General features: G+C 43.4%; 1 protein-coding gene across 9 annotated transcripts in view; it reads left to right on the forward strand.

The window, feature by feature from the left end:
• Positions 1-24,168, forward strand: part of LOC136830818 (serine-arginine protein 55-like) — an 88,035-nt gene that overhangs the window by 29,026 nt on the left and 34,841 nt on the right. For all 9 annotated transcript variants that reach the window (XM_067090759.1, XM_067090766.1, XM_067090762.1 and 6 more), the window contains exons 5-6: positions 8,243-8,315; positions 11,129-11,202. In XM_067090759.1, the coding sequence (XP_066946860.1) occupies positions 8,243-8,315; positions 11,129-11,202 (147 nt within the window). The remainder of the gene's footprint in view (positions 1-8,242; positions 8,316-11,128; positions 11,203-24,168) is intronic.

Below are 24,168 nucleotides of genomic sequence, written 5' to 3' on the forward strand. Positions count from 1 at the left end.
CCTGCATCTGTGTCTTGGGTTTGACGGCCAAGAGCGTATTTTTTAGAGGGGTGTAACTGAGTGGTAATGCTTCTCTTCCAGTAGCCTTTTATATAGATGCTGAAGGCATTCCCTGTACGTTCGGATATGTTACATTGGGGCGTAATATCTTTGCTCCCCTTCATTGATCGGGAGGTAACAAGTTCGCTCCCCTTCTTGGGCTCCCTCTCTCCGTGTACAAGGGCATGACTACTTCCTTTCTACTTGTGCTGAGTGTTGTTTTCGCCACCTGCACTATGGAGAGTTGGGGAGGGAGAGGTTGTAGGCGTCGTCAGTAAGTTTCACTTCCATGGCACCCTTGGTGACCTCCCCTCCTTCCCTCTCTCTCCCTGTAGGTTCTTCTATCTCTCCTTCACCCTCTTCACTTGCTTGTTGGGCGAAGACTGCGAGGGGGGTGGGGGAGCAGGCAGTCAGGCAACTGCTTCTCAGGGGCCTCCTCTCGATGCGTAGGGCAGTTCCCCTTGGGGCGAGAGGAGTCTCCCTCTACTAATCATCTTTGTTTTTTCTTTCAGGTTGACAGTGAGCATCATAGGCACAGCAGTACTGTAGTTGGCTGGATATCTCAGTTGGGATATCTTTGCCTGAAGGAGTCCCAGTGTTCATACAGTGTTTGCTTCGGTATCAACCACAGTGCCTGGTTGGAATGGCATAGATCCATATTGGGATCGTTCCAACTCTGTTCCTGCTGACGTGGATCAATCGCTGTCATTGCCGGCCTTCATGTATGCTGTGGCACTGCCTCTGGCGTATTTGTGGTCCGTCTGCTTCTGCTGTGTTTCCTGTGTTATTGCTCCTGTTGACTCGGTGACAAGTCTCTGGGTGGCTCCTCCTGGTCTCCTGCCGCAGCTGTCCTGATCACTCCTGTCACTGCTGGTGATGTTCATGTGACATTCCTGGCCATTGCTGTAGCTCCTGTCTTCTGAACTGCTTCTGTGGCTCCTGCATCGGCTGCCTTGATCGTGCCTGTTGCCTCCCCTGGTGGTCGTGTCCTGGGCCGCTTCCATTGTGATCCTGCCTAGCTGCCCTGGAGGTTACGATGATTTGTGTCGGCGCGCAGACGTAAGTTTCCACTCCTGTTCCCAGTCCTAGAGGTTCTGCCTCTTAAGACGGGTGCTGCTTCGGGTGCTTATTTGCGAGCCGCTCCAAGTGCTCGAGATTCTGTGGAATATCCCTAGCCCAGTTCGGGAGCAGCGCAAGAGAAAGGGCCTTGGCACCCAGATGTCTTAGCTCTTCCTACCAGCACTACAAGCTCTCCCCAAGTCCTTACCAGTGCTTGGTTGGGTTCCCAGCTTGGTGTCTTGATCCTGTCGGTTTGAACACCAAAAGAAGCAGGGAAGAGGTTCCCTTCAGGAGTCCTGCACAACTGCTAAGGGACTGCCTCTCTTCTGGGAGGCAAGTTTCTCTCGTTGGCTCTTCCCACCCTCAGGTGGGAACCGATTCGCATGCTCCTCTGGGGTCTCGTGTTTCGTGGGCTGCAAGAGTGCGGCCTTGAGAGGCTGCACCCTCGTTGCCAGTCTTAGAAGTCTGCATCAAAGACTGGTTCTGTGCCTGGCGCATTTCGATTTCTTAGGAAGCCGAAAGCAGCCGCTCCTGACTTTTGGGAGTCTTGTAAGTCACTTGAATTCTATGAATCTCAAGCGTTCTCATGGTGAGAGGCACAGGATGAGAGAAAGTGCTGAGACCCAGGTGTCTCGGTGCCGAGATGCCCAGTTGTCTCGATGCTGCCAGCCAGCTGCTTCGGTTGCTTGGCCGAGTTTCATCCTCATGTCTTGAACCTTAGGGTTCGAGCATGCAGGATAGCAGACACAGAATTCCCCTTTAAACCTTCTTCTTGAGGGGCCTCGGCCTCGAAGGAGTTTTAGAGTTCGGGAAATTAGCGCTAGTACACAGCACGGCAGACATGTTCCGCCCTGTCCAGTTCCGATTGTGTTCGCGTGATTGGCTTGGCTCGCTCCGCTTGCTCGCCCACCCAGCCCATGGTCACATTCACGAGACTGGCTTGCCTCACCCCACTTGCCTCCCAGTCCATTGCTTACCACCCAGTGTGGATTGCACTCACGTGATTGGCTCGGTTTGGTGCGGCTCGGCTCGGCCCCACTTGTTTTTTGCAAATCAGGTTCTCGGCACTGTTCGAGTGAACTTTCTGCTCTTACCAGGAAAGCACTTTGCCACAGCACAAGTGCTCTTCTTCACCTGTGTGGCAGTAATCTCCTTCAGTTGATTATCGCTCATGGTCCGCCTCTCCTGCTGGTCTAACTGGCAGGACAGGTAAGGGTACTCTTTCTCCTCACCTGTTCTCTTTTCCTCTCAGTTGTTCTGAGAGGCGCGAGACAGACAGAGAGCTCCGATGAATTTGTCTTTCTTCGGATTTCGGCTGCCTGGTGTGTTTTGGGTGTCGGTTCCCCTATTGTCTCGTAGTACAACCAGGTAGCCTAGGAGGGTTTCTTGGGATCTGTCAACATCTCCCTCCAGGAAGAGAGGTACAGGAGTTTTATGCTTCGGAAGCAGTGAGGGTCTTCCTCATCAAGTTGCGAGCACCCTCATTTCTCAGAGAACTTCGTGCTGATTCATCAGCGCGAGGACCCCCGAGACAGGACCGTGGCTCCCCCAATGAATAATCTTCATCACTTGCAATCCTTGCGGTTCCTGAAGGGGCCGAGAGTTTCGGAGGCCACCGCGGTCCTTGCTCACAAGAGTGTTCTCGACCAGATGAATACTTTTCTTTGGACAAGGAGGTCATTCAGGTCGAGACACCAAGCTCCTCCCCTGCCTTGCAGAGTACAAATTCTTCTTGCCTCAGAGGGATCTTGCCAACTGCAGGTTGTTTTGACTCTGCTTCATCCGGACTGGGTTCTCTCTCTGCTTCTCCTTGTTGTGAAGGGTATTCTCTTCTGCAACAAGAGGCGGCAATCTTGGAAGACACCTCCTGGTTCCCTCCAGACAGTCACCTGATGGATCCATGATCCTTCACTTTTAGACTTTCTCCTCGGATATGACCCGGACTCACCAATCGTGGACTAGGTGCATACCTGTAAGACTTTGTCTTGAAGGTGTGTGACTGGGACGATTAGTACCTTCTCATAAACATCCTGAACTCAAGGCAGCCTTTTGGCCTTCCAAGAATTCAGGATGAGTTTTGCAACACTCAGTGGTTTCGTTGAACAACAAAACCACAGTAGTGACATATGTCGACGAACAAGAGGGAATCGTTTTTTCCTGCTGTTTCATCTGTCGACATTTGCAGGTACTTGAGTGTTCTGTAGTGCACTCGACAGCTCAGTTAGCCAGATACATTCCTGGTGGGGATGTATTAGTAGGCAAGCTTGGCCTTGGGTTTGAGTGATTGGGACGGAACGTGCTCTTCACTCTTTTCTTCACGAAGATTCACAAAGAGACTGCTTGACTGAGAGATCCCTACCGTCTTTCTGTTTGCCTCCCGGCACAACAAAGTCGGTAGTTTTCTCGCTCCTTCATGCCAGACCCATGGGCCGCTACAGTGAGGCATGCTGTCTTTTTGGGAAACATCCATATCTACGTTTTTCCCGTCATATTTGTCGTTTTTGCTAGGGGTTCACGAGCATTGCTCACCCTGAGTTACAGACAAATGCTGGAAGACTTCACCTTTCACCTGACCTGATAGCTCTGCTTCTGAGGCATCAAGAAGAGTTCTCCTTGACCCAACATCCTGTAGCAGCTACACAAGAAGTGGTTCTTCTGTGTGTGTTCAGGACTGGGAGACTTTCCAGCTTTCTTTGCAAGCATAGGCTTTCTCGCTGAGCGGCAACAGATATAGTTGGATATCTCTTGAAGTCCTCTGCAACACTGTTCCTGGGACTGGATCTGTCGTCGCTGGTTAGTGTCATTGATGGAACTTCTTCTCGGGTCAGAGTTGTTCTTCAAGTCTGGACTTCATCGTCTTCTCTGCTGAGGGTTGCTTCTCTCCGATTCAGTTGTGAAGAACATAGACCCTTGCGACCTAGGCTTCTGTCTGAAGTAGTCTTTTTCTCCTCATTCGAGATTTAGCCACTGATGAGAAGCTTCTTCGGTCTTGCTGTCCCAGGGAACTGTTCACTAGGTGGCATGTGGCTTTTGTTTAGGGTTCCTGTCTTGTGCTCTGCACACGCCCTTATGAGAGTCGTTGGACAGAGATGTGCCCTCTTAGGAACATCTGTCATCTCGCTCCGGCCTTGGCATAGAAGATGGAAGAACAGGTGAAGGGCATAAATACCTCGACTCCTTCTCAGACGTCATATTAGTGAGCTGCAGTACTTTCCAAAAGGCTCGACATTCCTAACTTGGATGTCGTCGACATTTCGCTAAGTACAGTAATACTTCGATCTTACACGATTCAAGTTGCTCGAATTCACACACACACACAAACTTTTCACTGGAACCTAACTAATGGGCATACGCGATTTTTTCACAGACACACGAAATTCTCGAGAAACCCTGCAGAAGTGGGTGTTTAATTTTTTAAGTAATGTACAAGTTTTCATGCTTTTATGTGTAAAATTGTATGAAAAATGCATTTCATTCTTTTATGTGTAAAATCTGTATGAAAAATGCATTTCATGCTTTTATGTGTAAAATCTGTATGAAAAATGCATTTCATGTTTTAATGTGCAAAATCTCTATGAAAAATGCATTTCATGCTTTCATGTGTAAAATCTCTATGAAAAATGCATTTCATGCTTTCATGTGTAAAATCTGTATCGAAAATGTATTATTTTTATTTTTGTACATGCATAAATATGATGCAAAGGTAATTTCAGCACATTCACTTAGTGTACTTTTACAAGATGTGATACCCATTTGCAAAGTTACTGCACTTTTCAAAGATGATACCCCTGCAGAAAATGCTTGTTTAATGTTTGAAGTACATTTATAAGTTTTCATGCTTTTAACTGTAAAATCGATATGGAAAATTTATATTTATATTTCTGTACATAAATATCATACAAGTATTATGTCCATTTGCAAAGTCTTTGTCACAAGGACTTTACATGACCTTGAGATGAGGTTGTTCAGTCGTTAATGTAATATCAGAGATGTAACTAAGAGTTGTATAAGTGTCATTCTTTGAAAATTACTCTGTTCACCTCTGAGAAAAGTGCTGGTGCAATCTGTATGTGCATGTAATTACAGCACGTTCAGTTGGTGTACTTTTACAAGATGTGATACCCTTAGTTACTGCATTTTTCAAAGATGATAGCCCTGCAGAAAGTGTGTTTAATTTTTAAGTTTTCGTGTTTTTAGGTGTAAAATCAGAATGAAAAATTTGTATTTATATATCTGCGCATAAATACGATACAAAAGCAGTAGAGTTACTTTATTACAGTATCTCTCTCTCTCTCTCTCTCTCTCTCTCTCTCTCTCTCTCTCTCTCTCTCTCTCTCTCTCTCTCTCTCTCTCTCTCTCTCTCTCTCTCTCTCATTCGTAGTTTGCGCTCAAACATACTTTTACAACTTATTATTTCTCTGGTACGTCATTACCTGTACAGTATATAATTTTAAATTGATTGAATTTTACCTGTACTGTACTACCTTCTACGAACATTATGTACATGTTTTCGATGTTTTATGGAATTGTACTTTGTCGACTGGGACGTTTTGCCTAGTGACGCAAAGAAAACGGCTTTTACTCTAAGTGACAAAGAAAATGGCATCCCATGAATTAGGGGTAACATTAGTATACGTACGCACCTAATGTAAATGCGCTATTATGAAACTGTGTAGTACTCAGTTTTTATGTCAACCATTTACTGTATTCCTTTTTTAAGGGTAATAAGCTAAATTTTAAATAAAATTACCCTAACTTTAGTTCATTTAAAAGTTAGCTTAATACTTTGGGAGATTGGTCATATTTAGTACTTAAACTCTGGAAATAAACATCTATTAGCAATTTTAAAGACCATGCCAAACTTACGCGAAAATTCACCTTGCACGAGGGGCTCCGGAACCTAACCTCGCGTAATTTCGAGGTATGACTGTACTATTTTTTCCAGGGAAGAAGTGTCTGGGACACATCTTTCTCCTGGCTTCGTGAAGCAATCGAAGGAGGCACTCGGCAACTGGCGATGATGATACCGTTACTTTCCACCTGAGAACTCACGAAGTCAGTGGCTTGGTCCATCCCTCGCATTCTGGAAGTTTCTGTCGGTCTGGAAGTAAGGTGTGGTCTCATAGACCACTCTCTTGTCTTCTACCTTCGGTCTTGCCCACAGGCCCTTGGAACCTTTTTTCGTAGGTCCTGTGGTGGCTGCTCAACAAGTTGTGTTTTCTTACCCGACTCCTTCAAGAGGACAGGTAGCATCTCGCCTAAGGTGTTGGTTCTGGAAGTGAGAAGGATACCGAGAGTGACTGGCCTCTCTTCCTCCTGCTTCCTCGACCTCCTACTTCTCCTCCTTCGGGATGAGAATAGGGCTCGAACCGACACTTGCTGGATCTGGCGTCTGATGCGGTAAGACCACACACCGAACACCCATTCTGTTTTTCTTCTAGAAAGGGGAGAAAGGAGAGACTTGGCAATAAGGAAAACTGTATCTCAGGTTTTCCTTACTGCCTCCAACTCTTAGATTCTTCCCAGCCTATTTCGTATGAGTTACGTTTCCCCTCTCATGCGAAAAGGTCCAGTATCTGACATTTGATCTTGCAGTTCCTACACTCCGATCAATATGTCAGAAGCATGGTACTACTCCTCGCTCTTTCGACCAGGAGTAGCAGCCCAGGTGTGCAGAACTCCAGTCAGTTCAAGAGACTCACTCAGATTCATTCCTCCAACCAGTGAGTCTTCCTAATGGAAAGGACCGATGGTTTGTATATCGTGTCAGAACAAATCATAATTTTTAAAAGTGAAATGTTTTTCATAACTATACAAACCTGAGATCCTTTACAATACATTTTTATGCCCGCCTCATGCCACCCCTCAATCTGAACCTGGGCCAAAAGGCAAACTGGAATGTTTACATCTAGGCAGGCGAGTATTCCCGCCTACCTGACGGTAGTTACTGCCTAACCACCTTGTTCAAGAGTTTAACGGCCGTGTCCAGCTTCGTCATAAGTAATTCTTAATGTAAAGGACCTCAGGTTTGTACAGTTAGGAAAAATACAATTTACTTTTCAAAATTGTGATTTTTGGAAAAGGTTCGGAACTTTCACGTCAGTATCCCTGCTATCCATGATGAATGATTTTGAAAAAGCAATGATAAAAGCTTGTAAAGAAATATTTCCTCAAATGAAACAGTGTAAGTGATTTTTAGCTTTCCTCAGTGCATCGTGCAATAGATTCAGTTACAATAGATTCAGTTACAATAAAAGGTATGAATCTGGCACAGATTTTGCTTTAAGTCTCATATAATACCTGCAGTAGTATTTTTTTTTTTTTTTTTTTTTTTTTTTTTTTTTTTCCTGAGGCTTGAGAAGTCATCGATTATTTCAAGACTACATGAATCAGATGTCCAGGTAGAAGGCAACTTTGTTGAGCACACTACTGTCCACATGAAATTTGGAATGTTTATGACTTGATGTTACAGACTTGCTCGAAGCAAACAATTCTGTGGAAGTTTGGCACCCTGCATTTCAAGAATAGCTATGTGCCATCCCAATATTTGGAAATTTGTTAAGTGGATTAAAAAAGAACAAATATTAAATGAAATTACAGTAAAATTGATCATTATACAGCTGGTCATAAATCTGCTAAAACAAAAGCAAAAATATTATGTGCCTAATTCAGAGATTTGTTGAGTTGTTCTGGTACCCTTTTCATGTAATACCCATTTGATTGCCTTTTGTGGCATCATCAGATGCCTTCTTAAAATTCACAAATATTTGGTATAATCTCTTCCTCTCTCATGGTACTTTTGTTTAGTTGCCTCCTTTCAAAGAATACCTCTTCTTTTCTCCATCATGAATTCAAATAAAAAATTTAAAAAGATGATTTCATTCCTTCCTATGATTTCATTCCTTCCTACGGCAGCATCCCCAATATATTCATAACATTCAACATTGTTGGTCTTACTCCACAATAATTTTCACACTATAGTGCATGGCATTGTCTCTACAACTTTGTCATCATGAAATATTATGATATTGATATGATAAGTTGTTTATAATACTGTACCTTTCTTGCTTTATCTAGAAGTTTTGTAATATGATTATTTATTGACTTGCATGTTCATAAAATTTACTTTTTGTCCAACATACAGTCGATTTGGTATGGCAGCCCGCACAGATTATCGCCTGACTGTTGAAAACCTCTCCAGTAAAGTTTCTTGGCAGGTAGGTGAATGTTTTTATAAGCTGATTTAACAATTTTTAGTGTTATTGAAATTCATGATATATATGGAAGTTTTGTCATATCTATCCTATTATTAATTTGTTTTTTATTCTGATTACCTTTGATGTATCTTAGTCTTTTATATTTTTAATATTGATTTGTTCCTCCTTTAACTCTCTCATAGATTAGATACAGTATGTAACTCCTTAACACTGTTGGAATGTAGCAAGAATAATTGCAGGGGTTCTTTTGCACATGTTGGGCTATTAGCCAACCTGCGGATCTAACAACATTCCTCCTCCGATATTTCGCCTAGGTAACAATCAGGGAAAAACCCTCATGTAGATTATATAAAGCTATCATACACTTGTTGGTGTTGAAATTGGTGGTGAAACAATAACATTTGGAAGACATTAGGAAACCTGGGTATGTAGGATGCCTTAATTTATATATCTGACCACTTGACTGCTAGTTTAAATGTAGAATAGTTAGATGGTGTATTTTCATCAATTTAGTTATTATTGTACGTATATTAATGATCATGTTTACAGTACTGTATAGTAATGAAGTGATGCTGAAACTAGCAGGTAGGTCATGGTTCTGTATAACCTTGTGACCTGCTGTTTATATTTGCCTTTGATTACATCCTTTCTCTCAGTCGATGTTTATGATTCTGTCCTTACACCGTACTTGATTTGCAATGTGAGAATTTTGCAGTTTTTCGTTTTACTGGCTGTTTTGTTAATTTGCTTTCTCTCATTTGTTTTTTGAGAAAGGTTTCAGTGCAGTTAAGAGGTTTGTTTGTGTGTATAAGTGTTTTATCTGGCTCAGAAATATATAGGTGCTTATCCCTGCTTCCTCCTTAGTAATGACTTTTACACTCATTTTAAGGAATATGGGTCTAATTAATAAATACAATACTCAAGTTTGATTTCTGAATACTGTATTTAAAAAATGCTTGTATAGTTACCCTGATTACATTTTTACTGCACCTTACAAGTGTCCACTATTAGGTTGATATGAGGAGGATTAGTGGAATAACATAAAGCACTTTATTTAATTTGGTTTTGCTTGAAGTATTGGTGCTGCAGAACCTTTCATGACATAATTTGGTAGTCAAGTATTATTTCTTCTTAATAATATTTCCATGTTTTCATTAGGAAGACAAAGATGCTCCAAGCAGAAGTACTGTTGTACTAAAGGGGGATATTTTACAGAGTGAAAGACTTTAAGAGTTTAACTGTGTTTTCCACTGCATTTAAGATAGTTGTTGAGTGGTCAAAGACTACTGCATAGGGTATGGGAGTAGGTACAGTATTGTATTTATATTGTCCTTTTTGGTAGGATTTATTCATAGGGCAAAAGGATTATGTCCAGTTCAACAGGTGTAGGCAGTATTTGTAGGAAATGTTAGACTAATTTTTTTCAAGGAAGCATACACTTGAAGTTTTGTCTCACACGAGTAGATTTGATTGTTTAGGAAAATGATGGTCGAATTGGATTAAGGGGTAATGCTTCTTTTGTCATGCATGTTTGTAGTTTTATTAGAAGTTTAGTTGAATAATGGTAAGTATAGTGGGTGGTTTGTCCAAGAATTATTCTGGATTTTTTTTTTCTAGTAGCATTTCATTATATTTTGTTTTGGGCTCTTGGGAGCATGAGAAGTAGTGCCAGTAGAGGAATATAATCTTCTTGAGGGTACTTGAAAATGTAGCTAAGTAGCAGAGTTGCTATTTCATTGTTCAAACAGACCCTAACTCTTTGCCGATGTCTTTTGAAGACAACGTAAGAGAGGGCAGGAGAGATAGCTTGAGGCAAGGGAGAGGAGGAGGGACGCGCAAGGTCGCGCAGGAAAGGACGAAGGAGCGTCGTAATGGGCCGATGATGATCATTCAGGCGAGACGTTGGGTTTCGTCTTACGATCGAGGGGGATCATCCGGACCCGTCCGAACGCGGGCCCGGGTGGAACAGTGGACGAAAGTGGGGGACGAGGACGTGGGACACATTTTCCTTCCTGCCGCATTTCGTAGGTGTGAGAGGAGAATGAGGACTCCTCAGAGTGGTGGAAGGAGCTGGTAGGACATCCACGGTACTACCCAGCCTTTCACCTCCAAGGCTACCTTAAAAGGGGTCTGTGCTAGGCATGGTGTTGGAGTCGAACAACTTACTTCTGTTCAGAACTTTCTCATCATCCATGCCCTGACTTGCTGGCCGGGTTTGAACGCTTAAGGACAAATCTGAAAGGCTTTGTCAGGTCAAAAGTTTTTGCCATAGAGGTATAATAGGTGACATGTAAAAGCCCATATTCAGTTTGTAAAATAAAAGTAACGAAAAGAAAAAATACACTATGCGCATCAACCTTTAATGGTCTTTCTTCTGCAAGTATTAGTACTTCTTTTTTATTAGTTATCAGTTTTTTTTGTCATTTTTATCTCATATTTTATTTATTGTAATAAGAAAATCTTTGGCCTTTTTTCAAAAGTTTATAGGTTGATATGGGCAGTAACATAGTTTATAAAAACTTCTTTAATATCTTGTAATGTTCTTGGAAGCTGAGAGTATGAAGTTAGTCCAGCAGACCTTCATTATGGAAGATTGTTTGTGTGTGTGTGTGTGTGTGATAGTGCAAATGTATGTATGTATGTATGTTTTTTCTAATTGAAAATATATCCTTCTAAGGTACCTGGTGGGGACTTTTGAAGGACCTGGTGGTCAAGGTTGTTGGGAATTTTTGGTTTTGGAGAAAATGTTATTGCTTTTTATTTTTAATCCTTCATTTAGAATTATTTTGTTTAACTTTATGATTTCTCTACAGGATCTCAAGGATTTCATGCGTCAGGCTGGGGAAGTGACTTATGCTGATGCCCACAAATACAGGAGGAATGAAGGGTGAGACTGTAGCTTTGTATGCATTTTTGTTTATGAAAGTATTTCATCACCTCAATACATAATTTTATTGCTTTTTAAAGGCTTTGTAATAAATTGATTGTTGAAAAGGTGTTGAGTTTGGGCCTTGAATTCTTTCATTGTTTTGATATTTTTCAAGTATAGATATTAAAGTCCAGAAATTTGAAATTGATGTGGTCTTGATAGCGGAACAAATTTATCAGATCACTATTTTGTGGATTCACCCTTTTTAGGATAGCATCAGTTGCTCAGTTATTTCAAGTGACTGTATTAATATCAGAAATAACTACATAATGAAAAAATCTCTCTGCTGCAAAATGAAACAAGATTGAGTGGTCTCCCATGAAAATTGTCAGAGCTGCCCTTCTTTGAATAAAAAGGGTATACTCGTAAACATTTGTATGCTTACCGCTTGAGTCACTGCCACTTCCCAGAAATGTAAGTGTTATGAGTCATAAGTGAAACGGTTAAATTGAAATGTATTTTTTCAATATAAAAGATACATTGTTTTTTTAAGTTCAAACTCATTACTTATACAAAATGTCCCTCCTTGCCTCACATTCTTGTGTCAGAAGTTAATGAAAACAAATATGAACAGACTTGTCAGTTAAGACCCAGTGGACCTCCTGTGCAAACTCACTACCCACTAGACAGTACTGTAGGGGTTCCCAATCTTTTTAAGCTGATGAGCACCCACCTGTTTCTGGATAACTGTGAGAGCACCACAGTAATATTATAGTTTGGGAATTAAGAAGCAGTCCAATTAGTAAGTGAACGGCTTGATCTTTGTTTATTTAAAGGTAACAAAAATTTTAAATTACTTGCATTGAAGTTGTTGATTCCAAGTAACAGATATTCACCAATCAGGCATATTTTACATAACTGTCACAGATATTATAGTACTTTAGCAGCGCACAATGATTCGCAGGTACAGTAATGTGTTGACCTCTTAAGTCAGATTATATTGTTGATATCCAAAATGTAACAAATGAGTTATATTGTTCAACAACAAACTAAAACATACGTTTGCTTAGTATCAGTTATATTCCTCATTACATTAATCATATTGTGATATATGTGGAAAACTACGAAGAAAAAAAAGAGAACAAATAAAATTAATGAGAAGCATTATTTCCTGAATACTGATATACAAGCTAATTATTTCAAATCTTGGACATTAGAAAAAAAAATAATAATAATAATAAAATAAATCCACTTCTCCGCAAGTGTATGGATTCAGTGAGAACCCTGATGCTGAACCGCTTTGGCTAGCTTTTCTATATTTGCCTCATCAGTGTTTGTCAAAGCAACTCACAAGCAGTGTTCAAGATGGTCCTGGCTGAGTCTAGCATTTTTCTTGTTCTTCATATTGTTCATGAAAGAAAATGTAGACTCACAAACATACTGTAGGTAGATCCAAATAAAGGCAACACTTTCTGAGCTTCAGCTCGAATGACAGGAATCCTCTTTGTATCTGGAGTTTTCCAGAAATCTTTACAACACAAGTTCTTGTGTAAAAGGTTTAGTGATGTGGATGACTGGATTTCACACATCTCCATTTCAGCAACTGGAAGGTCATGCTGAGAGAACTCATTTTTTAATTTCATTTTATCAAATTGCATTGTCCTCAAACACAGTTGAAATATGTCAGCATGAACCCCCAAATTTTGAAACCTCTTCTCAAATTCCTGTCTGAGACTTATTATGATGCCTTTTACATATGCTGGGCATGAACACTGACTGTCACTGTACTCTTGTAGCATTTTGTGAAGTTCAGGAAAGTGATGAACCAAAAATGAAAAAGGCGGAAGGGTATTTTAAATTTGGCAATTAGGCTTACGAAGAATCTGTATTTGTGAGCATGATTTTAACAACTTTGAAAGAGCACTGCCAGACCATCAGAGAGCACAGAGGTGCTCATGAGCACCAGGTTGGGAACCGCTGTGGTACGGCTACTTTTTATATATGTAACTTACCAAATAATTATGTAGCTGCTGTTATTTATACTTTATGTGGCAGCTCAGAATTTAAAAATTGCTTTTGTTTTGGGTATAGGTAGCTTGCTCCACCCATATTTGGGGAAGAATAGGTACAACACAGCTAAAGAGCTCAGTTTGTTTCTGCCAGTCAATGACTAAACATTGGTTGCTGAGCAGCTCTTAGGATTCATTTTTCACCAGATGGTTTGATTTTCTTTTCATTTGGTGAAGTAATCTGTGTTTTTGGTAGCATGCTAATCTTAATTAGCTTAGCTAATATTCAGGTCTTTTCTGAGTGTGACTTTCCCTATTTTGACTTTGTTTTTGACCTACAGGTTGACCATCACTAATCCGGCAATCAGTAGTCCGGAACAATCAGTAATCTGGCACATATTTTGGCTAGAGTAATTTCTAATGTTTCCGCACTCATTTTCAAATTTCGGGTCGCTCGCTAACTTCGCTCGCCGGCGCCGATTTGGTGGCGCAGGGTGTGCTGCATCAACAAACTGGTAGCCTAGCCTACATTATACTGAACTCTATCCACATATTAACAGTATTATACAAACATCAACATAACGAATGTGCATCTTTTTCATGGATCTTTTAAAAAGTTATGCTTTACTACATTGTTTCCAATTGCGTATATTCTCATATTGCTTTTGAATTATAAATTGCGATCTATGTTTTGTTTTGGGAATCGATATCGTGGTGTTTATTTCGACGCATTTAACTAAGTTCAAAGCACTTTTCTTGCTTCTAGTTAGCGTAAATGAATATGGATACTTTATTTATTTGGGACAAGGATTTTTTTGTTATATGAAGTGTTTTTAAGTTGAAATATAACTTAAACGTCTCGTTGTGAAATTGATTTAACTATTTTTTTCGTTAATATATGACGTTCTCGGAAATCGCGGCTGGCTGTTTTGGGGACATGTTTGTTTTGTGTAAAAAAAAAAACTAGATTCCGTTCACTATTTTGTCTTGATTTCATCATAATACGAGCTTTACGTATTTATCTTTTATCGGCGTGAAAACAGTAGTTTTGATTAAAATGCATTCTCTCCAGTTTTATTTACGATCGAGTTTCATCCATGTTGCCGATGAACGATAATTTATAGTCATTAGCAGCTTGAACATTGTTTTCTCAGCTTCAGCTACAACTTGCAGAGTTTAAAGTTACTGTAGCAGTATATTTCCCTGCCGATCTTTTCTCCAAAGCGAATAAGGGTATAGTGTAAAAAATATATCAGTCCTGTTGTACAGTACTTAACGTCATTTGTAACATAACTACAGTAATTGTGTATTACCGTACGATGGTTGAAATACAAGCAAAACAGTTGTTATCCGATACGATTATTAGCAAAACAACAGTTTCCCGTTTGGTTGTTTATGGCTGTACGCATTTACGCAAGAGTATAACGTTACTAACAATACTTTTATCATTCTCTTTTACTTTTTTTAACTAGCAGATGGAATAAAGAGATGGAGGAAAAGAAGTTGGTTTATTGTAAGTTGGTCTCTCTCGCTGCCTGCGCCTGCGTGAAATCTAAAAATATTTCCTAAATATTTTCGTATCGGTATTAATTGCTAACCCCATCGTAAACTCAAAATATCGTAAGTTGAATTATCGTAACTCGAGCACTACCTGTATTTGATAATTGTCTTCTTTATTAACCAACTTGTACTGATTTGTGGGATATTTTAATTCTAAGATGAGGTGCTTAGCTACTAGGTTTCGTGTATTCTAGCCTAATAAATGGCTAATCTGGCAAAATGGCTAATCCGGCATCCTCCAGGTCCCAGTGATGCCGGATTAGTGATGGGCAACCTGTATTATGTCGGACGCTAGCTTATCTAGTGTTAGATACTGCAGTAAAGGCTGCAGGACCAGACTCATGTCAGCTAAATATGACAGTCACCATTTGTTGGTCTTTTAGAGAGCAAGTTTGCTGACCAGACCTTAATTGTGGTGAATGTAAAGAGTGGGATAAAGAAAAGTGGAAGATTTTGAATTCTCATTTGGAAAAAACTTCAGTGTGGCAGATTGAAGGCAACCACTTGAGCTTTCGCTAGTCAGGATAATTCTCCGAAAGTAGATGTTACTGATTTACCTGTCCCTTCAACACCTGTGACTGCCTTTTCTCCTATCTCCAGTCCTCCAACTTTTCCAGTTACTCCAATCCTTGGCTCCCATTCTTCCGACCCCAATGCCATTGCCAGCTTAGAAGTACGTGTAGATCAGAAGTGTGATCTATTGGTTAATAACGTTTCCCAGATTGGGAATTCAGCTAGAGTCTTGGTGGACAGATTTAACAGTGTTGGTGTTGGTGCAAGTGCAGTGCTAGTAGAGAGGATGGCTATTTGTCCCACCGACGCTCCTAGACCAAGGTCCCTGCTAAATTTCCCTTGCTCACCTGGGAGGAAGCAAACTGGCAGTCCAAGGGAGGTCAGTGGGGTTTGCCCACAGGCAGTCGCTTCCTCAACCGAGCCTGTTGTCTATAAGTCCCAGGACTCGGTGGACCACTACTGGAAAGGCATCCTCTTGGATGTGCATACTTTGTCATGAAGTAACTCGGACTCTAACAGGGCCAAAGAAGTGCAGTTGGCGCTATTCTAGTGTATCGAGGCCATTGAAAGGACCTGGCTCCTCGGTGGAAGTTGACTCGCCTCCTTTCCATAAGCGAGCTATGGAGAGGGCTCACAAACCGCTCCCCTTCTTGCAGTTTTTGGGAGTCTCCTAGTCAAGCTCTTCAGGTTCCTTCAGTGTCCACTGAGCGCCAAAAGTCCAAGCAACCAGGTTCTAAGTGCCCACTGTATGACAGTCCTGCATATGATCGTCCAATGTCCTAGCGCCCAGAGTCTGAGCGCCCAGTGTATGAGCGTTCAGTTTCCAAGAGCCCAATGTCCAAGTGTATAAACGCCCAGTGTCCGAGCATCCAGTGCGTGAGCGCCCAGAGTCCGACCACACAGTGTATGAGCGTCCAGTGTGTGGGTGCCCAGTTTCCAAGCGTCCAGTGTCTGAATTCCAAGTGTCCAAGCATCCAGTGTCTGCAAAACACTTCGCATCTGTTAAGTGTTCAGTGTCCGATCGTTCAGTATGTGAGCATTCAGTCTCTGAGCATCCCGTTCCTGTGAGTGCATCCGTTGAAGCACATCCACCTGCCATCAAGCATTCAGTGCTCCAGGTAAGACAGCCAATATTTAGCGTGACAGGTGTGATTTCTCCTGTTACTGAGGACCCGTCTTTGGCACCTATACAATATCAGTTGGACAACATTTTGAGTCTCCTTCAGAAGCCAGCTTCGATGTCAAAGGACCTTCCAGACCCCCCTATGTTGCCTATTTCCTCAGACGAAGAACTCTTGGATGAGGAACAACTGAACGACAAATTATTTGGGTCTTTTGAGATTCTTTTTAGTATGTTACCTATCTTTCTCTTCGGCGACACCGTCTTCTCCGGGCTCTGCTTTCATGATGCGTATACCTGCAGGGACTCCCAGGCTGCCTCAGACGATACTTTCCTCTTCCTCTGGGAAAGCTTTGGCCCACATCGACAACTGGTTGTCAGAGAAGAGAGATGTGGGCAAAGCAGTGTTTTGCACACCCCTTCTTGGTTAATACGACAAAAGTATTTGTCACACTCCACTGGAGAAGTTCCTTCCTTGGGAGTTTGTGCCTCCTCTCAAGGGGACTTCTCCAGCCTCATCAATGCGACATGTCGTTCAGCGTTTTCCTCAGCGGGGATTTTGTTCACTGCTTTGGAGTTAGATCACCTCATCAGGGATATATTCAAGGTTTTCGAGGTCCTAAGTTTCCTCTATTGGACTGTAGGGGCTTTGGCCAAAAAGATCAAGGATTGCACCATTCTGCAGGAGAACTTCACTGCAGATTGGTTAGGGGTGCTTTCATGCACTGACAGAGCAGTGAGAGATGGTGCCAGTGAGTTAGCAAACATTTTTACAACAGTGTTTGAAGAAGCTGGACTTACAGTGTTCATTCACCACTAAAGGGGTCACTCCCTCTCAGCCATCATCCCTCCTGTTTGTGCCAATAGATAAGACTAGTCTGTTCCCTCAAGCAACCTTGGAATGAGTGATGGCCAAACTTCAAAAGAAGCCTCAAGACCTTCTCGCGCAGTCCACCAAGAGGACTAGAGTTCCAGCACAAGCTCCTTCAACTTCTGCTGCTGTTAGGATGGCTTCCCCTCTGTCTCAGCAGCCCTTTTGAGGAAGCAGAGGCCGCTTTCAATCCCGACCACGGACCAATCTTCGGTCAGTACGACCGTCCAAGAAAACTAATATCAAACCCACCCCCCGCAAGTGAGAACCCTGTCCTCCGTATCCCGGTGGGAGCAGGGCTCCACCATTTTTGGAGCAGATGGAAGACCAGGAGCATAGAATCTTGGGTTCTAAAAATGGTGAAAGGGGCTATGTGATTCCTTTCAGGGAGAAACCTCCCTTAGGGACCTCACCCATTAACTTGACGGCCTACTTGATAGGCTCGGAGAGGTTTTCAGCCCTGTCTCGAGAAGTATCAGCCCTACTCGAGAAGCAAGCTGTGGAGGTGGCGAAAGATCTAAGCAGAGAGGGGTTCTGCAACTGCCTCTTCGTCATTCCCAAGCCATTGGGAGAATGGAGACCTGTCCTGGACATCAGTGCTCTGAACTTCTTCATTCAAACTACAAAGTTCAGAATGGAAACGAACCAATCAGTCCTGTCAGCCACCCATCAGGAGACTGGTTGGTGACAATTGATATGCAGGACGCTTTACTTCCTTGTTCCAGTACACCCAGACTCCAGGAAGTATCTGAGGTTTGTATTCAGAATAGGGTCTTCCAGTTTCGGGCACTGTGCTTTGGCCTCCCACAGCCCCTCAAGTTTTTACCTGTGTTCTCGCCCCTCTAGCAAAGTGGCTCTATCCATTGGGAATAAATGTATGTCTATATTTAGATGACTGGCTCCTATGCCCCCCCACGAGATCTCAGTGCACGGAGGACCTTCAGAAGATGCTCCAACTTGCCTAGGGTTTTGGGCTTTTAATCAATTTTAAGAAATCCCAACTAGATCCCATTCAGTCGATTCTGTATTTGGGGATGAAGATTGATTCTCTGAATTTCTAGGCTTTTCCGTCCCAGCAAAGAATCCAAAACTGCCACAGGAAAGTCCGAGACTTCATCTCACCCCTCTTGCTCGGCCAACAAGTGGATGAGCCTCCTGGGAACGCTGTCTTCCATCAAGAAGTTTGTACCATTGGGGAGATTGCACACCAGAGTGTTGCAGTTCTTCCTCAGGGCCAGCTGGTGTAGGAAGAACTTCCTGGACTCATTTGTCTTTCCCATCACTTCCGAAATCAAGGAGGACCTTCAGTGGTTGCTGATAGAGGACAGATACTCAACAGAAAAGTCACTGTTTCCACTGAGTCCCAACCTAACATTGTATTCAGATGTGTCAGATCTGGGTTGGGGGCCCTACTCAAGTACACGGAATTTTCCAGGATGTGGTCTTCAGCTGAAAGGAAACTTCACATAAACGTGAAGGAGCTGAAGACGGTACGTTTAGCGCTTCAGTTCTTTGCAGTAAAAACCTTCAACAGAACAGTCGCAGTCCATTTGAACAGCATGACTGCACTGGCCTACATCAGGAGCCAAGGGGGGGACACATTCCTTTTTGCTTTACGAAGCAGCCAAGGACGTCCTCTTATGGGGGCAAGACAACAGTACCAACATTGTGACCCGCTTCATTCAGGGCAAGCTGAATGTCCTTGCGGATGAATTAAGTCGCAGCAAACAGGTTCTACTGATGGAGTGAACACTGAATCCACAGGTACGCACTGACCCGTGAAAACAGTGGGAAAGCCGTCAATAGACATGTTTGCAACGTCAAGAAACCATCGTCTCCCTCTTGTTTTGTTCCCCAGCTCCAGATCCTCAGGCATGGGCGACGGATGCCATGCTGCAGGATTGGTCACATCTAGATGTTTACGCTTTTCCTCTGTTCAGCATGGTGAGGGAAGTGCTGAAGAAGTCCATCACCCACAACAACACTTTGATGACTCTAGTAGCTCCCTTTTAGCCGCACAAAGAATGGTCCCCGGATCTTCTCGGCCTGCTAGTAGCTTTCCCGAGACTGTTACCCTCTGAACCTCAGAGGAAAAATCTTCTCAAACAGCCACATTTTCACCGTTTTCATCAAGGCTTATCCACTCTAGCTCTGACAGGCTTCAGACTGTCAGGGAGCTTGTCAGAGCGAAAGCTTTTTCAAGAAAGGCTGCAGAAGCAGTTGCGAAATGTAGGCACCGATCTTCTGCTGCAGTCTACCAGGCTAAGTGGGCAGTCTTTTGAGGCTGGTGCTGAGAGCATCATATCTCCTATCTCAAATGACTTTAGCCCAAATTGCAGATTTTTTTTACTGTTTCTGAGGTCTTCAAAAGGATTGGCTACATCCACCATCAAAGGGCAATGTTAAATTCCATTTTTAATCATAGGGGAATAGACCTGTATTCAGATCCAGATATTAGTGATTTGATTAAATCATTGAATACATTTAAGCAAAAGAAATCTACCACGGTCACAAGGAACTTGGATGCAGTTCTTAAATGACTTTCAGGCTCTCCATTTGAACCCTTGGACTGCTCTTCTCTAAGGAATTTGACGAGGAAAACCTTATTTTTAATGGCCTTAGCTACAGCCAAAAGAGTTAGCGAATTACATGCCCTTGATAAGAAGGTAGGTTTTTCTCAAGGGAATGCAGTATGCTCTCTGACCTTAGGATTCTTGGCAAAGAATCAAGACCCTTCTAACCCCTGGCCACATTCGTTTCCGGTCAAGAGCTTGGCTGATATCCTGGGCCCAGCAGATCAGGAGAGTGTGCTCTGCCCAGTAAGAGCACTGCAGGTATACTTGGAGAGAACTAAAAGAATTGGAGGTTCCTCACAGAATCTCAGGTGTTTGGTTAAGGATCCTGGATATCCATTATCCAAAAATGCCTTAACCTTCTTTTTAAGGACTGTGATTTCCGAATCACACTTGGGAGTTCAGGAAGATATCCTGCCTTTGTGTAAAGTTAAAGCCCATGAAATAAGGGCTGTTGCCACCTCACTGGCCCTGAAACGTAATCTGTCGCTTTCCATGATCTTGCAGTCCATGAATTGGAGATGCAAGTCAGTTTTCATTTTGTTTTACCTTCGCGATATTGAAACTGTAAGAAAAATGCAGTACATTAGGCCCATTCTTCGCAGCTGGCATAGTATTGGGAGACAAAGGATTGGAGGGATGCCTTCGATTTCCTCTATCCACTCTCCTTGAGTAAGGATTGTTATGTTTTCTTGGGAAGTCTGAGGGCATTGTGTTGTAAGTACCTGTCAGTCATTGGTTTTACCTATTGGTTGGATTAATTTTTATTGATGTTGGTTAAAATTTATCTGGTCATATTTTGTTGTACTGCACCCAGGGCAAGGCACACATACGTGTACAGCATATGTATATGTTTGTTCCGACACGATATACAAACCATCGGTCCTTTACATTAAGAATTACTTTCAGCAAAGCTGGAAATGGCCATTGAACTTTCAGACAAGGTGGTTAGGCAGTTAACTACCATCTGGTAGGCGGGAGTCCCACCTGCCCAGATGTAAACATTCCAATTTGCTTTCAGCCATCATGCAGTACTGAACAGACGTGTTTCTTCACTCTCTGCCCTGATTTCCGTTGAGCTGTTTTCCCAGTGGATCTTTTCTTTTTCTTGTTTGCCTTGTGTTTTCCTTTCGTAGTCATGAAAATTCATGAAGGAAATAAACCTTGTAAGCCCTCCTTCCCCCAGCATGTATGTCCTGGAGTTTGTGGGAAGAAATGTAATAGTTTTAGATCGAAAGTTGGTGTGGACCCTCATGCCCTTTGCTCTTCTTGCAGGGGGGCGTGTGTGTTCACAGGAATCTCCATGTACTGAGTGTTGCTCCTGGTCGGCTGAGCAGTAGACGAGGTTTGAAGGGAGGAAACAGTACCAGAGGAAGCCTTCTAAGGCGTCATCTGAGGATTACATGCCCCTGATGACTTCTTTGGTGGCTAACCCTTTGGGATCATTTCTCTCTCCCAGCAAGCTTCCCCTTCTGGCTGCCTCTCTTTCGGGAGAGGACTCCCCTTTGTCTCTTCATTCGCTTTGTCGGGCTTGGAACGACATGGGGAAGCAGACGACTATGATAACCTCTTCTCGGGGGCCTTTCCTCGCCGGGAGGGGGGGAATTTTTCCCCCGAAGCAAGTGGAGTCTCCATCCCCTAACCCAACTTTGTCTGCAGGTATGGTGGTAGAGGTTTCTTGCGGGGGCAGGCTTCAGATCTCGACTCATTCTGGCTCTACCTGGGTTTTCCAGGTATACCATCACTGGAGGGTCTCCTGGCTCATTTGTCTGCCTCCCTGGTAGTGACCCAAGCAATGGCTACCGCTACAACCAGCACCATAACAATGACTGGTTTTGCTAAGATGGCGGTGACTGTCTCTTCTCACCATGGTACCCAGTTGACTGCCACGCTGGCATCCCATCACGCAGTGCGGCTCCCACCTGGCTTCCTGGTCCAGCTGTCTCAGCCAGGACCCTCCATGATGGTGACTTCATCCGTGCCCCATATTATGGCCCCTGTTCTTGGTGTTGCTGGCTCCTGGGCTTTCCTGGCTAGTCCACCTGGCCCTGGCTATCCCAGTCGCCCCAGTCCTGGCTCCTGGCTTACCTGGCTTTCAGCCCGTACTGGCTTCTCCACCTGCCCATGCTGTTTCAGTCACCCCAGTCGCTGCTCCTGGCTTCCCTGGCTCCCAGGCTGTACTGGCTGGCCCGGTCTCCTCTCTTGACGTTTCTGCTGCCTGGGGCGCACCAGCTACCTTAGCCACCCCAGCTGCTCCGGTTACTTCTGCTGCTCCCTCCTGGATGGGGGACTTGACCGTCATCCTGAAGAAGATGACAAAGAAGTCGAAGAAGAGGTCTAGGGAGGTGTCGTCTTTGTCTCCATCATCAGAGTCTTCGTTGGCTTTGTCTGCTACCTTCTCCCCTTCTTCCGAGGCTCATCAGTCGAAGAAGAAGAAGGCTGTTCATAGAAACTCACTCAGATTCCTCCCTCCAACCAGTGAGTCTTCCTAATGTAAAGGGCCAATAGTTTGTATATTGTGTCGGAACAAATCACAATTTTTTAAAGTAAATTGTATTTTTCGTAAATGCAGTATGCAAACCTGAGGTCCCCTTACATTACATTTTCATGCCCACATCATGCCACCCCTCAATCTGACATCTGGGCCAAAAGGCAAATTGGAATGTTTACATCTGGGTAGGCAGGACCCCCACCTACCTGACAGTAGTTAACTGCCTAACCACCTTGTTCAAAAATTCAACGGCCGTTTCCAGCTTTGCTGAAAGTAATTCCTAATGTAAAGGACCTCAGGTTTGTATAGTTAAGAAAAATACACTTTAAAAAATTGTGATCTTTATTGGACTGTAAGCTTTGGCAACCTGCTATGTACTCTATGTTGCAAACCCCCACTAAAGTAGAGGTGACTCTTGGCTCTACTGCCACGCCACTACAGGTCAAGAGGAGCTCTGACCAGAGGCAATATCTACTGGTGTACCTCCCGCACCATCATCTCCATCTCTGAGTGTTTTTGAGTAGTATATGTCCATGTATCCCACTCCCTCTCAATGTGGAATTAGCCATATAATTATTTGATAGTTACTTATATAAAAATGACATTTTGTTCATGAAACTTACCTGTCAGATATATATATAGCTGTATTCTCCGAAGTCCGACAGAATTCACAAAACTTACGACACACGCAGTGGGGAGTCCAGGTGGTTAGTACCCATTCCCGCCGCTGGGAGGCGGATATCAGGAACCATTCCCATTTTCTATTCAGATTTTCTCTGTCGCCGGTGTTGTCAACACCTGTTGTCTGCACCTCCGTCATAGGATTTGCTTTTTGCTTAAGTATCTGATTGTCTTTTGGTATTTTGACTTTGGATCGGTAGATCGGCATACGCTTTTTTGACTTTTCTTTGGTTTTGATTTGATTTGAATTAGACTATCATTATGTCTGGGTCTAGCTCTGCTAGTTACCGTGTGTGTGTGATGTCTGGAGTGTATGAGGCTGCTTTAAAGCTGCGGTTGACCCTCACTTGTATGTTCTAACTGTAGGAAGCATATATGCATGTTGAATGATAGGTGTGATGAATGTGCTTCTTTTGACTGAAATGAATGGAAAATGCATGATGTTATGTGAGAAGCTGGAGCGTGATCGACCGAGGAGTGTCTCTCCAGGAGTGCTTCTTTGGTGAAGTGTTGGATGTCGGCCCTAACTCTGTACCTTTAGAACCTAACTCCTGTGGTTTTGTCTCCAGCCCCTGAGATCGTACAGTGGAGACTAATATGCTTTCCGCTATGATGGAATCGATTCTGCATTAGAATCTAAGGTCAGCTCTCCGGGAAGAAAAGTGGGTTAGAAGTGACCAGTGCCCCAGTGTGGTGGGAGGGGCGCCAGACTGCCCCATCATGCCTCTAGGCCTGGGACCTCTGCTGACTCCCAGGACTCAGGAGAGCATGTCGAAGTCGGGCGAGGGTGACGGGGAACCCCACCGGTTCAAGGCCCTTCGCAGGTCCCAAGACGTTTCCTGTGTTGCCCAGGCGCGTAGCTCATGCTCGTGTCCTGAAGGACTGCTTTCTCGCCTCTGACACGCCCTCCCCACGCAGGGTTGGAACCGCCAGGTAGACTCGCCTCTAAGAGTAGTGCTTTAGGAGGAGGACGCCACGCCCTTCTCCTACTCTGTGCTCCTCGCCAGAGTTTGCAGGGACATGCCTCTCGGCAAAAGAAGCACAGGACGCCAACCAAGAAGACGTGTTTGGTTTTTCCAAGTCGCCTCCAGAGACAGAGCCTCCCTCCTCAGGAGAAGAGGATTAGGACGCCCCTCGTCCCTCTTCCTCTCCAAGTTGCACTTCCA

This window comes from Macrobrachium rosenbergii, chromosome 47, assembly GCF_040412425.1.
Source record: "Macrobrachium rosenbergii isolate ZJJX-2024 chromosome 47, ASM4041242v1, whole genome shotgun sequence".
Classification (NCBI taxonomy): domain Eukaryota; kingdom Metazoa; phylum Arthropoda; class Malacostraca; order Decapoda; family Palaemonidae; genus Macrobrachium; species Macrobrachium rosenbergii.